Source organism: Danio rerio, chromosome 3 (genome assembly GCF_052040795.2).
Source record: "Danio rerio strain M-AB ecotype USA chromosome 3, GRCz13ab, whole genome shotgun sequence".
NCBI classification, from domain to species: Eukaryota; Metazoa; Chordata; class Actinopteri; order Cypriniformes; family Danionidae; genus Danio; species Danio rerio.
The window spans coordinates 976,937-995,385 of record NC_141023.1 but is presented as its reverse complement, the minus strand read 5'-3'; the positions used below and the strand labels follow the sequence as shown (position 1 = coordinate 995,385).

Here is an 18,449-nt window from a genome sequence, read left to right as displayed (position 1 = left end):
TCTTGCGTCTTATTGTGTCGAGTATATGATCGGGCTCTGAGGCTTCGACACCAGCGCAGATGTTTGGAAACACTGATCTGAAGCGTTATGAAACACACAGGTCATGTGACTAAAGCAATTCAAAGGCTCAGAGTATTTCACAAGCGTTTTGAGACCTGGCGTATCTGCATGTGATTGCCAGTATATACAGCAGTGGACCCTTATTCCAGTCCTCAGGACCCCCACCTGCACATGTGTATGTGTCTCTTATTTGACATGAGGATCAGTTCATGGATCTCTCTGTTAATGAGCTGATGATCTGAATCAGGTGTGTTGAGGAGTCATATAAGATGTGCAGGGTGGGGGTCCTGACCACTGGAATTGGGAACCCCTGATATACAGTAACATACAGTCCAATGTGCTGCGGGTGTCCCGAGTGTGAATGCAGGCTTGTGCAGATATTCAGAAATGTTGACTTAATGTCTTTATGCTTTGATGATCAATATAACACATATTTAGTCACTAAGAGTTCATTCACATGTCAGATTACAGACATTATAGATCTTCAATATAGACTATAGTTGCTCCACCGTGGATTTGACTCAGATGTGTCTGCATGTCAGTCAGGAGCATTAACCACTGCAATCAATCTCTTGATATCCTCAGTCAACATGGGTCATGATCGCTCACTTCACTGCTTCTTCAAGTGTTTTAGAGTAATCCCTGAAAATGAGCACTGAATGTCCCTGTAGAGACAGGTCTCCAAACACCTCGGGGTTTCACAACGCCTCGCTCTGCCCAACACTATCTAGACCAGGAGTGTCCAAACTCGGTCCTGGAGGGTCGGTGTCCTGCATATCTTAGTTCCTAAAATGAAGCTAAACTTTGCTGGACACCGACCCTCCAGTACTGAGTTTGGACACCCCTGAACTAGAATGAGATATAATTGTTAACAGAAAGTTGCTAATCACCCCACACACACACCAGACAGAAAACACACACACACACACACACACACACACACCAGACAGAAAACACACACACACACACACACACACACCAGACAGAAAACACACACACAAACCAGACAGAAAACACACACACACACACAGGTGGTATACATCCACCTGCCTCCATGTGGTCAAACACCCAGAAATGCAAATAGAAAATGAAAGACAAGCATGAACAGCACACACACTCATCATCATCATCATCATCATCATCATCATCGTCGTCATCATCATCATCATCATCATCATCATCATCATCATCATCATCATCATCATCATCATCATCATCATGTACCTGTTATAGAAGTGCAGTTTGTGCTGTGGTCTGGAGTCTCTGCTGCTGCTGTTTGAGCTCCAGCTGTAAAAGATGAAGATCAGATTAAACACTGCAGAACATCACAGCTGAACTAGTTATCTCCAGTATTGAACTCTGTAAATCAGTGATGTGAGATGAACACTGCTCCACCTTCAGTTGTGTCTGCTGCTGGTTCAGTCTGTGGTGTCGGCTCTGCTTTAGCTGTGAGATCTGGAGCTGTAAGAGATGATGGAGATGATCATTCAGCTCAATCACACTCCACTAAACTCACACTCTGACCATTTTGATAAAAGATTTGAGGAATAAAGGATGATTCTCTGACCTGAATAGTGGACAGTAAACGTGTCTGAGGTCTTCAGTTGATTTCTCTGATAGACTCCACATCTCCACTGTTTATCTTCATCTTCACTGATGAGTGTTGTAGACAGACTGATGATACAGCCTGTAGAAGAGATCTGATATCTGGAGTCTGTGTTCAGATCAACACCAGCCTCATTCACCCAGGACAGATGAAGATCCTCAGAACTGAACAATTCATCACAGGAGAGTCCAGAATATGAGAACAGCCGACATGAGAGAGTCAGAGAGAGACCCGGACCAATATCAGATGAAGATGATGATGATGAAGATGATGATGATGATGATGATGATGGAGAGACTGAAAGTGAACAGAAGACACAAATCACTAATCATGAGCTGAAACACAGAATTCAGCCCTGATTAAACTGAACACATGAGGAGGAAATTACCAGCAACAACATGCAGATACACAACTGAATCAGGTCCATACTGGTGTCCTCCTCGTCCACTCCACTGTTGGCAGGTGTAACGTCCAGCATCTTCTGTTGTGACTCTACTGATGATCAGAGAGCAGTCAGAGCCCAGATTCAGTCTCTCTGAGTTTCTCTTCTTTACCCCTAAACCAATCAGCTGAACTGCTGCTGTCTGTCTGTATCTGCTGTAGGTCCATGTTGTTCCTGTTGTTCTGCAGTACTGAACAGTGTTTCTACAGGGCAGCTGAACAGTTTCTCCAGATCTGCTGAACACATGAGTGTCCTCTTCGCCAAACACACCTGAAACACATTTAATGTCATATTTAACTGCTCAAAAATAATTAACTAAAACAGCAAATAATGATGTTATTTAACACTCGCCGTTTGCGAAGTCCATTTTAGGATTCTAAATGCAGGCTATCCTTCTATAGAATTTTCAGATGTCGATTTAGTTTTGATGAAAACAATTGTTCATTCTGTGATGATCTGTGATGCCACAGCCATATCACCCTGCAGCCCAAGACCGGTTACTCACTAAAGCTAAGCAGGGCTGAGCCTGGTCAGTACCTGGATGGGAGACCACTAGGGAACACTAGGTTGCTGTTGGAAGTGGTGTTAGTGAGGCCAGCAGGGGGCGCTCAACCTGTGGTCTGTGTGAGTCCTAATGCCCCAGTAAAAAGTGAAGGGGACACTACACTGTCAGTGGGCGCCGTCTTTCGGATGAGACGTTGAACCGAGGTCCTGACTCTCTGTGGTCATTAAAAATCCCATGGCACTTCTCGTGAAAGAGTAGGGGTGTAACCCCGGTGTCCTGGCCAAAGTCCCTCTATCGGCCCATACGATCATGGCCTCCCAATCATCCCCTCTCCACCGAATTGGCTCTATCACTGTCTCTCCACTCCACCAATAGCTGGTGTGTGGTGAGCGCACTGGCGCCGTTGTCCTGTGGCAGCCGTCGCATCATCCAAGTGGATGCTGCACACTGGTGGTGGTGTGGAGAGACCCCCCCTCATGATTGTGAAGCGCTTTGGGTGTATGGCCATACACAATAAATGTGCTATATAAATACACATTACATTACATTACATCAAATTGAAACTACAGATCGTCTTTTCTTTGTTATTGGTTATAGGTTTAAATGCTCTAACAAAAGAAAATGTACTGTTTGGTTTATTTTTGAAAGATGAAACACATGATTCAGCAGTAAACACCATTATTATTAAAGTTTGCTTTTTCCATTGGAGGTGCGTGGCATGCGCACACAAGCGATGTGACGCGCTCGCGCCAATGACTCCCATGAGCTCACCGCGAGTAGCGTGACAAGAATTGACCCATCAGCTTCAGCTTGTATGGAATATTCACATTTCAGTAAGTTCAAACACAGAACACCCAAACACTGCAGAGCTTTGTCATTTTTCTGATAGATTAAACTTATATCAGAGTGACAGCAATGTTTTGTCAGCTTGTCATTCTCTACAACCCACGAACGAAGGCCAAAGGCTTACACTTCTCAGTTACAAATGATCTACTGATGTTTTGCCTTTATATTGTACATTAGGCTATTGTTTCATAAATTGTATTATATTGTTGCATATATATATATTATATTGTTGTATTATATTGTTGCATAAAGATATCTAGATATGTCAGTAAACATAACAGTTTGTTTGAAAACAACATTTTTGTCATCATTACTGCAAACTTATATGAGTGATAATATCATTAAATGTAGAGGGGGCCTCACAATATTTTCCTGGGGAAAAGGGGTCTCAGGCATAAAAAAAATTTTTTTAAAAAGGGTTGTGAACCACTGCTCTAGTGTCTGTAAACATTTAACCATGTTTTACAGTATGGATGATGAGAAACACATGCTGCCAGAGTTCTTTAGTTAGAGTTAATGTGTAAATGTAAGCTGATATAAACAGATATATATTCATCATAATAGCAGCTTCAGTTTACAACTGTAATGTACAATGTCATAAAGTTTACTCTAAATAAATAAATACACGTTACTGAAAATCAAGATCAATATATATTCTGTATTTATATTAAATGTGTAGAATATCAGCAGTTATGAACAGACTCAGCGCTGGACAGTAAGTATGTCTGGATGAGCCGGGTCAGTGTGAGAGATGCTCAGACAGCAGAAAGGATTGTCAGTGCTGGATCATCACTACAGGTTATAGTTTGACCTGAACATTTATCAGTATGTGTGTAAATGAGATCTTACAATCAAGAAGCAGCACGACTGACACAGATAACAGTGTTTGAGTGAGGAAAAGGAAGCAGATGAAAACATACAGAGAGTGAGAATGAGAGGATGATCATGTGATGTGTGACGTCACTGTGAGGGTTACAGTTAGTGTCAGGTGTTCACATTACACGTGTGCATATCTGAGTGTGCATGTGCCAGAGACAGACCCTTCTCTATTATTATACCCCATAACTAATACATTAACATGATGAATTAAGACAATACTGTAGAGTGACTCTTCTGTCAGGTTTACTGTGGTTCAGTGATGTTAATGTGAGTGTTAAAGTGTCTGATGATTCTCTGACCTGAATAGTGGACAGTAAACGTGTCTGAGGTCTTCAGTTGATTTCTCTGATAGACTCCACATCTCCACTGTTTATCTTCATCTTCACTGATGAGTGTTGTAGACAGACTGATGATACAGCCTGTAGAAGAGATCTGATATCTGGAGTCTGTGTTCAGATCAACACCAGCCTCATCCACCCAGGACAGATGAAGATCCTCAGAACTGAACAAATAATCACAGGAGACTTCATAATATGAGAACAGCCGACATGAGAGAGTCAGAGAGAGACCCGGACCAATATCAGATGAAGATGATGATGATGAAGATGATGATGATGATGATGATGATGATGGAGAGACTGAAAGTGAACAGAAGACACAAATCACTAACCATGAGCTGAAACACAGAATTCAGCCCTGATTAAACTGAACACATGAGGAGGAAATTACCAGCAACAACATGCAGATACACAGCTGAATCAGGTCCATACTGGTGTCCTCCTCGTCCACTCCACTGTTGGCAGGTGTAACGTCCAGCATCTTCTGTTGTGACTCTACTGATGATCAGAGAGCAGTCAGAGCCCAGATTCAGTCTCTCTGAGTTTCTCTTCTTTACCCCTAAACCAATCAGCTGAACTGCTGCTGTCTGTCTGTAACTGCTGTAGGTCCATGTAGTTCCTGATGTTCTGCAGTACTGATCAGTGTTTCTACAGGGCAGATGAACAGTTTCTCCAGATCTGCTGAACACATGAGTGTCCTCTTCTCCAAACACACCTGAAACACATTTAATGTCATATTTAACTGCTCAAAAATAATTAATTAAAACAGCAAATAATGATGTTATTTAACACTCAATTGCACACAGTAGACATTTTACTGCTTTTAATTTTTCCCCCAAAATTATTTGCTGTTAGAAATATATAGTAAATATAGTAGTTTGGTTTACTTTCCAAATCTTTTATAAAGAGCAGAACACTGCATCATTCATTTATTTTCTTGTCGGCTTAGTCCCTTTATTAATCCAGAGTCGCCGCAGCAGAATGAACCGCCAACTTATCCAGCACATTTTTACACAGTGGATGCCCTTCCAGCCGCAACCCATCTTTGGGAAACATCCACACACATTAATGCACTATGAACAATTTAGCCCACCCAATTCTGTACCGCATGTGTTTGGACTGTGGGGGAAACCGGAGCACCCGGAGGAAACCCACACGAACGCAAGGAGAACATGCAAACTCCACACAGAAACGCCAACTGACCCAGCCGAGACTCAAACCAGCGACCTTCTTGCAGTGAGGCGACAGCACTACCTACTGCGCCACTGCTTCGCCCCAACACTGCATCAGAGTTTTAGAAGATATTTGTGACGCTGGACCACAACACCAGTCATATCAGTCTAATTGTTTAAAAGGAGATTTGTTCGTCTTTTGAAAGCAGAATAATATTTTGATTTTAACTTTCCATTGATCTACACCTTATTATAAGACAACATTTGCCCAAGAAACAACTAATTATAATCTGGAACTAATTAAAAGCTTCCAAACAATCTAAATATTTTGTTAAGTTTTCAAAATAAAAAGCAAATTAGCGATGCAAATTACTCACAAAAATATAATTTTAAATATTTACAGTAGAAAATTAATAAAAAAATAAATAAAAAACATTGAAATTAAATCATCTTTTTAAATAGCATTCCTAAATATTGCATAAACTTATCATAAGACACTGAAGTCCAGAGTCACACACTGACTCACAATCCATTACTGCAAACATCACAGCCTCCTAAAACAGCCAGAATAATGAGCTGAAGTGCTGAGTTTATAATCTTGTAGATGATGAACAGCAGTGTTTACCTGTGCTGAGTGTCCAGAAGATGAGCAGCAGAAACAGAGGACTCCTATCAGCCATTCTGTGTGTCTGACACTCGTCTTCTGCTTTATATATATATATATATGTTGAGCTCTTGTTTAAACAGCAGCAGCTCTTCCTGTGCTTCTGCAGCTTCCTCTCAGATCAGCCTCACTCTTTGTCTTCCTGACACTACACCAGTTTATAGTGGACAACTCAACACACTTCAGCCAATCAGCTCAGCAGCAGTGTTTGAGTTCAAGTCCAGGATTAATCTTGACATGAAGAATGCAGAAATCAACTCTTGACTGTTTTGAGCTCTTCTGATCGGACTCAACATGTACAGAGACACAAACACAATCATCAGATTCATTTAGAAGAGTTTCAACACTTCATCCACTGAAGAGAATGGAGAGTTATTAGACTACGAAATTAACGACAGGACACTTTATTTAAAGCACAGTTTATTATATATATATTAACATTAAACTGGAGTGGAAAATGTGTGTGAGGTGATGAACATCCTGTGAGTAATCTAGTGTGTGTGACGTGATGCTCATGTTCACTTCAGGGTCAGTGTGAGTGAATCCAGCATGAGGATTATTAGCTGAGAGGTTCTGCTCCATCTGTCCAATAACACGTCTCACTGAATTCAGATCTGCTGGATCTCCCCTGAGACAGATTGTAAGTGTTTTCACTTGTACATAAATATCCTAAAAGCTCAGTATTCTGCTCACAGATATAAACAGATCATTTCCCAAAGATGGGTTGCAACTGGAAGGGCATCCGCTGCGTAAAAAACGCACTGGATAAGTTGGCGGTTCACACCGCTGTGTCAACCCCAGATTAATAAAGGGACTGAGACGAAAAAAGAATGAATGAATGAATAAACAGATCAGTCAGATCATAGTTTCCTCACAGCAGGTGAATCTGCTTCAGAGATGATCAGATGTGCTCCAACATGAGGAATCAAGACTGAAGACACTGTTTCTGTGTGTCTGTGCATTTACTGCATGAGCTCTGTGCTGATCACACTGTTTATATGTGCTTTATAGTCTTTTAAAACTCTTTTCATACACTTAATTTCTTTAATTAGTTTTATTCTTTGCTGTTTTAATTGTTTTATACATATTTTGTGATTATTAAACACATTCTCTTATGTAAACTGATATTGTGCATTAGATGTGCTGATATAGAGACCTGGTGTTTTCAGAGCTGTGATCTCACTCTTGTGGTTTACTCCTGTTGTTCTTAGGTGTCAAAACCGAGTTATTTTTACCACACTGGTTTCACACACACATTTCCCCACACACTCCAGCTAACCAGACTACACATGTGTTAAAGTCTTCTCTTGATGTAGGTTTTCTGAGAACACAGATGTGAAGCAGGAACACAGAGAGAGGACGGACAAACAGATAACCTTTATTTGTTATTGTAAATGAATTTTAAACTGACCGAGACTTAAATGCAGAGAGCGTCTTCTGAGCACAGGTATCTATGCCACATGTGTTGTTGAAGAGTTTTGTTAAAGGCCACTGGCTCTGCCCAGATCCAACAAAATTACTGAAAGAATTGTGACTGTTATAGGAGAACCTCTTCTTAACGTTATCAACTCTTCTCTATCTCTAGGCCTTGTTCTAAACCCTTTCAATGGCTTTTATTAAGCCTATTATTAACAAACCTGGAAACCAGCAATCTAGCTAAATACAGGCCTATTATAAATCCTCCATTTCTGTCTAAAATACTAGAAAAAGTTGTTTCTACTCAATTAAGCTTCTTTCTGCAGATGAACAATATTCATGAAGTGTTTCAGTCAGGTTTCAGAGCTCATCACAGTACAGAAACCGCATTAGTGAAAATAACCAATGATTTACTCTTAGCTGCTGACCGAGGGTGCGTCTCGCTATTAGTTCTGCTCGATCTTAGTGCAGCATCTGACACCATTGACCACAATATCCTCATAAATCACTTAAAGTCTACAGGTGTCCAGGGACAGGCTCTACAATGGTTTAAGTCATACTTAACTGACCGTTACCAGTGTGTGAATATTAATGGACGCCTTCACAAGTCAGCCCAGTGCAGTATGGGGTGCCTCAAGGATCAGTTTCAGGCCCTTTGCTGTTTACAATCTACATGCTGCCACTGAGACATTATTAGAAGACATGGGATCAGCTTTCACTGCTATGCAGATGATACTCAATTATATATTTCAACTAAACCTGACGAGACGTCTGAACTGTCTAAACTAACTGAGTGTATTAGAGATGTTCAAGACTGGATGACCAACAATTTCCTTCTCTTAAACTCCGACAAAACAGAATTATTACTTATTGGGCCTAAATCCTGCACACAGCAGATCTCACAACTCAATCTACAATTAGAGGGATACAGAGTTAGCGTTAGCTCTACTATAAAAGATCTGGGTGTCATATTAGACAGCAGTTTAACTGTTGATAATCATATATCCCATGTCACAAAAACTGCCTTCTTTCATCTGAGAAATATCGCTGAGTTATGAAGTATGCTATCCATCTCAGATGCAGAAAAGCTAGGCCATGCTTTTATGAGCTCTAGGTTGGATTACTGTAATGCTCTATTTGCCAACCCGAGCTCATTGTTGAAACGTAGCCCCGCGGACGTTTCTGCGGACCGCGATTTACGTCCCGGGAGGTACGTATTCGAGCGTTTTTTTTTTTTCGCGGATCCGCGAGAGGCCGCTATGCGCACTTTTTTGCGTCTCGGGCGCCTCTCGGGAGCGTGCGGCGTTCGCGCCCACGCCGTTCTCACGCGAAAAGCCGCCGGAATGGGAAAAAAAAAAAAAGCAAAAGCCCTCGTCTTAGATTTCGACTGTGTTTTCGGATCCCGCCACGTTCTCGCCCTTATTTTTCGGATTCCGTTTTTTGCCTTACCTGATTTCTGGAACCTGCTGTTCCCCGGACTCGATCCTGGTTGTCGTCCACCGCGGCCGGCTCCGGCTCCTCCTCCGGGGCCTCCACTCTGCCGACGCAACACTGTGAGCTAAGCGGACAAACGGATTGCATCGGGAAAGCCCTCCACTCGGAGGCGAGCCATCGGCCAGCGAGCGCGAAGAGGAGGGGCGGAGCGGCGCCACACCGCCCCGCAGCGTTTGCTCGAAAAAAACCAAACGCGGCCTTTACGTACCTCCGGCCACGTAAATTGCGGTCTCCAGAAACGTCCTCGGGGCTACGTTTCCAGAATGAGCTTGGGTTGCTATTTGCTGGCTGCCCAGCATCCTCTATTAATAAACTTCAGCTAGTACAAAATGCAGCAGCCAGAGTTCTGACCAGGTCTAGAAAATATGATCATATCAGCCCAATGTTCTCCTCCTTACACTGGCTGCCTGTTCAGTTTCATATTGAATTAAAAATATTACTCCTCACCTATAAAGCTCTAAATAATCCTGTTTATCTAACCAACCTTCTGTCTCACTACAATCCAACTCGCTCTTTAAGATCTCAAAACTCAGGGCTTCTGGTAGTGCCTAGAAAAGCAAAGTCCAGTAAAGGAGGTCGACCCTTCTCCTTTATGGCTCCTAAACTCTGGAATAGCCTTCCTGATAATGTCCGAGGCTCAGACACACTCTCTCAGTTCAACACTAGATTAAAGACCGATCTGTTTAGTAAAGCATACACTCAGTGCATCACCTAACAGTATGAAGCATGAGTGTGCGCCACACAGGTGAGCTGGCTTGACAACCACCTGTAGGACACACTGCTCCTTAATACAACAGACACTGTGTAAGAAACTCTCATATGCTTTACATGTTTGTTTCTATATTTGATTATATAACTGCTATTTTCATTTATAACACTTCATTTCTCATTTCATTTCCAATTCTCATAAAGATCGTTCAACTTCTCAATAAATACTAAATTGAGCTGCGGAAGCTTATCTAATAAATAGATCACTTAAACGAGAGCGAGTAAACAACAACAACAACAAAACTGTACAAACACAAATGAACAGGCCGACTGAAGTGAGGAGTTTGGCGGTGAGCTAAGCGCTCCTGCTGAACGACGCAAGCTAACGCCTTTTATACGTGGTGGACCAGCTCCTGATTGGTGCTCTGAGTACATCATAATAGTGATTGACAGCCTTCTCGACCAATGGTTGCACACCTAGAACAGGACCAAATACACAACGGAAGAGAGAGCAGAACGCAAAACAAACACAAAACGCCACAGAAAATACGTGAAATGTAACGGAGAACTCAAAAAGAGCGAATGTTGGGAGTGGGAAAATGTCCAGTGAGCTGACAGAGAAGATGACGAGGTCACTCACTACACTGACACTGCTGTAATGGAAAATGAACAAGCTATTAACAAAATATTAATTAAATAATTAATGAATAATGTAGACTGAGTATACAGGCTAATATTATTGTTTTATTATTCAGCTTTACCGTCGCCTTAAGGCCGGATTGTGAAGAGAAGTGGTGAAACACATCCCACAGAGCCTTTATCTTAATTTCATTATTGCCAAACACCCTTAATTTAACTTGTTGTGTTGGCTAATTTAAAGGCTAAGTGTATGTACCCAGGCCTGTTTAGAGTGCTGAGATGTTACGATAAATTAATGAATAATGTTAAAACGCATATAAATGACTTATTCATTAAAAAAAAAAGCAAGAGAGCTGTGTGCATCAGCACATTTAAATAATGTCAGGCTGTAAACAGGTCCGGGCTTTTAAAAAGCATTCAGTCAACATACTGTCATGCTCAGGCCGAATTCTGCTCTAGTCCTGAGCGCTGCTGTGTTGCACTGCTGTGTTTGTCTAACTGTCTCTGGACTGACTGAACTCATTATGGGAGAGCGTGAATCAAAGCGTGATCCTCATACTGTGATGGTTTGGGATGAATACATGTACCGTTACACCCCTAATAGTGTTAATAACTCACCTCTAATCACTGATTTATTTCCTCTTTGTCATGATGACAGTAAATAATATTAGACTAGATATTCTTCAAGACACTAGTGTTCAGCTTACAGTGACATGTAAAGGCTTCACTAGGGTAATTAGGGTAAAGTTAGGGTAATTAGGAAAGTCATTGTGTAACAGTGGTTTGTTCTGGAGACAATCCAACACTAATATTGACCTTAAAATCTCAATATAATATATATATATTTTTTTAATTATTATTAAAAACTGCTTTTATTCTCGCCTAATAAAACAAACAAGACTTTCTCCTGAAGAAAAAATATTGGAGGAGATACTGTGAAAAATCCCTGAATCTGTTCAACATCATTCAGGAAATATCTGAAAAAGAGAAACTGCATGTGTGTATACTGTATATATGAGTGTCATCATCACAGCAGCACAGAAATACAGGACAGTAACTGTTCATATCTTCATTTGCAGATATTCAGTCTAGAGTTCAGAGATCATGGACAAACTCAGCAGCTGAAGTGGAGATGTTTGCAGCTTTCAGAGGTTTTATTCATGTTTTATTGTGTTTTTAGATTTTTGATGTGAATATTAATAGTTTGGCAGAATCCCACTGTCTGCTGTGCTGATTGTGTTTCTTTTGTTTGATCATGTTTACTTTAATATATGTGTATTGTGGGTGTCATAGTGGCGCAGTGGGTAGCATGATTGTCTCACAGCAAGAAGGTCACTTTATTGAGTCTCTGCTGGGTCAGTTTGTGGAGTTTGCATGTTCTCTCTGTGTTGGTGTGGGTTTCCTCCGGGTGCTCCGGTTTCCTCCACAGTACAAACACATGCACTATAGGGGAATTGGGTAGGCTAAATTGTTTGTAGTGTGAATGAGTGTGTATGGGTATTTCCCAGTACTTGGTTGCAGTTGGAATGGCATCCATTGTGTAAAACATATGCTGGATAAGTTGGTGGTTCATTCCACTGTGGCGACCCCACAGATTAATAAAGGGACTAAGATAAAAATGAATAAATGTGTGTATTGCCTCTTCTTGTTGAATCTCTGAATGCCTCCTGAATTGTGAGTTTGGACTAAAGCCTCCATGTAATTGTGATATCAACTGAATTGACTGTTGAATAAATAATATTAATATTAACTTGTTGATATGCTCCTCATTTTATGAAGTCATGCATGCTAAGATGCTGATCTGCTGAATCACAGCACAGAGTATATAACAGTCAGTATGGATCTATAGCCAAAGAATGACTTGTACCATCATCGTATAAGTATAAACTGACCCTCTGTCAACTACATCGTCACTCCATTGTTCTTTTCCTAAAATGACGCATCATATATGATAGTTCAGCCACGAATAACGTTGTTGTTTGGGAAAAACACGCCAGATCAGGAATACAGTATAAATATAAGATGATTTTGCACATTCACATCAATGAGAATCACACCATATAAACAATGATTGAACAGTGATAACAAAAACAAACAAATATAAATGTTAGAATAAACAAACTAATGAGTTAAACTAGCAGTAAAGGGCAATAGGCTGAATGATGCAGCATATATTGCACACTGTATTCCCTCATGGCTAGCGCGATCAATATTCTTCCGCGATCTTTCATATAAGAGACTGTCTGTTTTATATAATGACGGTGTAAATGTTCACTCAGTGATTGTCACATTATTACTCACATTTGGTGCATGAACACACAACATATAGCAAGTAAGAAAGCGTATTGAGATCTGGCACCTGCATCTGTATATGAGAAGCTGCACCGCTAATAACAGTGTGAAACTGTGAAACTCACTCATTATTTTCAGTTCCTACTGCACTGTCTGACAGCCAGCACTCTGCTAATCCTGTCTCGTTCATTTCTTATTAATTCTTGCTCTGGACACTAGTCCTGTTCTGTCTTGTATGTTGTGCTCTGATTGAGTTTTCTCAGGTCATGCGCTCGTATCTCCTGTCTTTGTCTGTGTCTTCCTCTTTGTGTAAGCCAGTCTTGGCTGAGCTTATGGTCCAGACGGGCTCAGTTAAGTTGGTTTCTGTTTCGGTTGGCACTGGGATACTTGTGTACTTGTGTCCTGCATTTGGTTTTGTGTTGGTGTTGTGTGAAGCTCATGGCTTCAGGATGTCATCTGGCCCACATGCTTTAGTTGTTTCATGTGAAGACGTGGTTAATGACTGTTCTCATTGGCTGCGTGTTCAATCCTGTTTGACATGATCACATGGCTTGTGTTGTCATGTGCTCTTCTGTCTATTGTCTAGTCCTGCATATCTTGTTATCCCATTATTAGTCTTTTCTGTTCACCTGTTTGTTTGTTCATTTGTTCTCCTTATCGCTTCCTCTTGTCTGCTGCCCTGAGCCAGTTTGTCATCATTATTCCTGAGAGTCATGTCCTGATCCTGTCTAGTCTTGCCAGCCCAGCTTAGTCTAGTTTGTCTTGTAATCATGTTTTCTCCTCTGGGTGATTTTTGTTTTGTTCATTATTAATAAACACATGATTTTGTCATGCACTTCAGTCCTTGCTCTTTTTCCCTATCCAAACCCCTGACCATATGATCAAGTCTGACCTTTAGTGTGTCCTCACTGGGCTGTCTGTGTCTGGGTGTGTTTTGATTGAACCAGCATGAAACTGAAGACACAAAATCCCATTCTTACTTGTTAATGAACGTGACCTGTCATAGTTTAGCAAAGACACAAACCCCTCACTACAGCTTCAGCTTGATGAAGATTATGAGCATCAATAGTGGTGAATCTGTTCAGGAAAATATCCGGCCGTGTGTTACTGTGTCTCAAACAACTCAGAATAATACACAACATTATAACTACATCAATGTATATTGTACAGAGTGAGAGCTCTTCTCTTACTCTAAACTGAACACCATTGATGACTGAAGCCTTCAGTTTACTGGATCTTCATCTGTGTTGAGCTGCTTTGACACAGTCTACATTATAAAAGTGCTGTACATATAAAGATGAATGATGTAAGTGTCCTCGTGATCAGAAGGTGAAAATGCAGTGTGTGTGTGTGTGTGAGCTGTCGAGTGCAGGATCATGACTCTATATGGCCAGATGACTGTACTTCAAGTGACTCTGACATGAGGTGTCGTGCCAAACCAAGTGTTGCAGCTCATAGAAAAAGGAACCGGCCCTAAAGATTCACACCATCAGTCTAAACTGGTCTATAGTTAAAGCCCACTGCTGACTATGTGTTAAACCAGTGTGGTCAAACTAACACCAACAACAGGTCTAAACTCAACAGTTCCTGTATTCTTTGAAAGCCTCGTCTCTGTCGACTCTGTCCACGTTGGTGTGTGTTTTTGATTTCTGTGATGTTTGTAGTAAAATACATCATTAAAACTTTAGATTTACCAAAGGTTGAGGAACTTGCAGAACTTAATGTGGCACAAAATATTTGCAAACACAAACAGAAAAGCAATGTTTCCATCCAGTCAAAGAGAACAAAATCCTCACATCTTGATAAACTGGAACCAAATATCAGACAGGGAAATGTAGTTTGTTATGGTAGTAGAGGCCACTGTTGGCCTTTTTCCTTCTATAATAAATGAGTTGTGCCTCATGCCCTTGTGTTGCCAGAAAATACAGTAAAATGTCTGATAATAAAAACAGTAAGTTAGGGGATTGTGTTGCAGTGCTCTAAATGAAGTCTCTAATCTCAGGGATTTTTCCACTTTAGGTATTCCTCTCTGAGTCTGTTAAGAGTATGGAATGACTTACCTGTTTGCGTTGTCTTTGTGTGTTTGGAGCACATGGGTTTGTTTTGACAGCTGGCCACGCGCTTCTTGTCCGCGTGCTTTTTGTTTCCCCGCCCTAGAGACCTGGTAATCAGTTTGCGATCCTCTCCTTCACCTGTTGCTGCTTGATTTCTCCCCTATTTAGTCTCCTCTCGTCTCTTGTCTTTCGTCAGTCCGTTTTGCATGCTCGTGAGGCTTGTAAGCTAATATCTACTGTGAGTAATCTGTCTTGTCGTGTCCTGTTTCCCCAGACTCCAAGCTCCTGCTCGTTTTGGTTTCGTTTTTTCTCTTCCTCCTTTATTTTGATACTTTGTCCTGTCATCCGGCTCGCTGTGGTTTGGTCTGGCTGCAGGCCTGGCGCCAGGAAGTCAAAACTGAGAGGGCACTTTAAATCCATAGGGGGGCACTAGACCTGGTGACTGATTTTGGACTCTTGTTTCTTTCATTTAGGCTATTTATTCACATTTATTATTACTTTGCATTACTGCCTAAGTTACTGACCTAAGGCAAGGTTTTAATAGTAATAACAATATGCAGTTTCGCTATTACGAATTTTATTAACGATAGTAATGCTTACCGCTTATTAATTCAGACGGATCATGGCTTCAGTGCCAAACAAGTGCTTTAAATCATATGTTATTCTCCTTATTTCCGTTTTATTTTAAATAACAGGCCTATGAATGTTTAAAGTTTTAGGTAAAGACGTCAAATTATGCCCACACATGCAAGCTGACCCACGATCAGACTACATTTAACCGGTAAATAAATATAGTGAAATCAGCTTAACCGAGTCATCACGCTTCACGTAGCCTATTATACAACCAACATCAGTGTTAGGGAAAAGCTAAATGCTACAATCTAATGTCATTTAAAACAATTACTTGGTTTCATTTTAATGCATTAGTGTAGCCAGAAAAATACCTAAAAAAGATACCAAAATTCACATGTTATTACCGTGAAAACTGGGTAAATTTTGGCACGGATAACACGCAACTCAACATGCTATATAACTTTTTTTCATCATTTTAAATGTAAAAACAAAGATTTATCTTAGGCTATAGTAAGTGTGTTTTTTTTCCTGATATTGTAAACCATCATAAACCATTAGGTTACTAAGCCTACCCGTAATTTTATTTATTAATTATTTTATTAGGCCTTTTTTAATAGCTTGTTTTCAGGTTATTTTCATTTTAGTGCCATGAGTTACAAGTCAAAACAAACTCGATATGTTGTATTCTTGCTCTTAAAATAGATCTACAATATATTTTATGTTGTTTAATTTTGCATGAGCAAAAAGCAGTATAGCCTAAATTACATTTTTAAAAGATTATCATTCTGCCTACCTGCAGCACGTGAGGTTTCTCGGTTGATCCGCGGTAAATCCACTTAAGCACTATATTCCATTTATAGCACTGCAAACTTGACTTAATAAACGCAAAAGGCATTTATTAAGTGTTATATCTTGACTGCAGCTGCATAATGGGATGTTTCTCTACACAACTGTAAAAGTGCGCTTTTCAGCAAAATGAAAGCAAACATTCAGAGAGTTCTGCATTGTCAATTTTAGTTTAATTGTAATAATATTAAAAATAATATTAATAAATAAATTAAAATATTATTTATAGTGTAGCCTACTATGGGACTGTGCAGTAAACTATTTGTTTTTATTAAAACATTTTTATTAGGCTACATCTTCCCAAACTAATAAATGACTGGCAGTTGCGTCTCTGCTAAAATAATTTAACAGCAAATTTCTTATGTGTTTTTTCCTTTTAGCACTCAAGAGAGTTGTGTTTAAATAATTAGTTAACCAAAGCATGTAATGAATTAAGCTGCTCCTATCATGTCATCCACTTTTCTCCCTTGTGAGTTGAGTGCGCCTCCATCGCCGTGTGCGCGTTTTAAAGGCTATTTACGGGCGCACCAGACCTGACGCGGGGACCGGATCTCTGGACTATAAGACTAGCTTTAATCTCACCATTTTCATAATTCAATTGATATGTCATATATTTTAAGATATTTAAATGCGTGTTCTGAAGGTTGGAATGACGGGAGTGTTAATAATTAATGACAGAAAGAATTTTCAGTTTGAGTGAACAATCCCTTATGAAAACTGGGGGGGCACAAAATCTTTCTGAGGGGGCAATGCCCACCTTTGCCCCCCCGTAGCGCCGGGCCTGTCTGGCTGTCCCATTCTCGCTACTGAATCTCCACCAAGGGAGAACGCCCAGCAGTACCCCATAACGCTCTTCTTCTCCGGTGCTGGCCGAGCGTCTGGTATCGCTCTATCGCCCCCTGGCGGTATTATCCGGAACTCACCTGATTCCTTTCATCTCTCCTTCTGTTGCCCAGTGAAGCCTTGGGAGCGCTCTCCTGCCATCTGGTGGTAGCGCCCGGAACTGCGCCGATTTCTGAGTCCAGTTTTTTGAGTTTTGAACTGCCTTTTGAGGATATTTTGTGTTTTTTTTTTTTGAGAAGAATAAATTTGTTTCACCTGCTATTGAATCTGTTCCCTTTCTACCCTGACAGAGTCTTCTTAAACAGAAAATACAGCATGTTGATTATTTTCTAAAAAAAAGTTCTCTATTGACCACATTTCTGTTCACAAGGATATAATCAACATCAAAACATTAAGACAAAGTCCATGCTATGACAAACATTGGAGACCGCTGTCACAGACTGTTTCTTAACTCCAAAATCAAACTCAAAATGACCAGAGAACACAAAACACATCCCTGCACTTCAGCTGAGTCCTGAGACTGAGTCGCAGCTCATGGACCTTTCCCGATCTCATCCCATCTCTCCTGACATGAGTGCAGACATATGGGGCAGTTGTGGTCTAATGTTTTGGCATTTGAACTTCAATTCCTGGTCCCAGCAGGAGTTATTAGAAGATGTGAGAGGAATCTACCGCCTACAGTTGATGTTGATATTTTAGGTTTCAGAAGCAGTGTTTGGTCTAGACTGCAGTAACAGGGTTGACAGGACACTCCAGAACTAACACTGGTCAGATAGCGTGAGCACTGAGTTATCAGGCCTTCAGATAATATTGTGTGAAAAACTGATCCATCAAACAAGTGTTGAGCTGTGGTTAACAGCAAAGGCAGCCTGTAGAAGCACACGGAAAGAGGAACCCAGAGGAGCTGTGAGAGAAAGATTCACACCATCAGCTAAACTGGTTGACCAGGCACTGCTGAATGTGGGTTAAACCAGTGTGGTCAAACTAACTGAGTTCCACAGAGTCAGCAGAACAACAGATCCAAACCAGAAGAGCGAGACCACAGCTCTGAACACAGCAGAACTGATGCAGG

The 18,449-nt window shown here is 40.8% G+C and overlaps 1 protein-coding gene across 3 annotated transcripts in view; it reads right to left on the bottom strand.

Moving 5' to 3' along the window:
• The window catches only part of LOC147845351 (uncharacterized), a 68,268-nt gene that overhangs the window by 1,902 nt on the left and 47,917 nt on the right, over positions 1-18,449 (bottom strand). Inside the window, exons 1-7 of one of the 3 annotated variants that reach the window (XM_087243610.1) lie at positions 15,122-15,500; positions 5,068-5,391; positions 4,638-4,976; positions 2,055-2,378; positions 1,628-1,963; positions 1,456-1,521; positions 1,285-1,347 (exon numbers count right to left, since the gene is read on the bottom strand). In XM_087243610.1, coding sequence (XP_087099736.1) covers positions 1,285-1,347; positions 1,456-1,521; positions 1,628-1,963; positions 2,055-2,378; positions 4,638-4,976; positions 5,068-5,391; positions 15,122-15,155 — 1,486 coding nt within the window. In that variant the 5' untranslated portion in view covers positions 15,156-15,500. Of the gene's footprint in view, positions 1-1,284; positions 1,348-1,455; positions 1,522-1,627; positions 1,964-2,054; positions 2,379-4,637; positions 4,977-5,067; positions 5,392-6,473; positions 6,661-15,121; positions 15,501-18,449 lie in introns of those variants that run through there. The other 2 variants (XM_087243609.1, XM_087243611.1) reach the window with 2 other exon arrangements.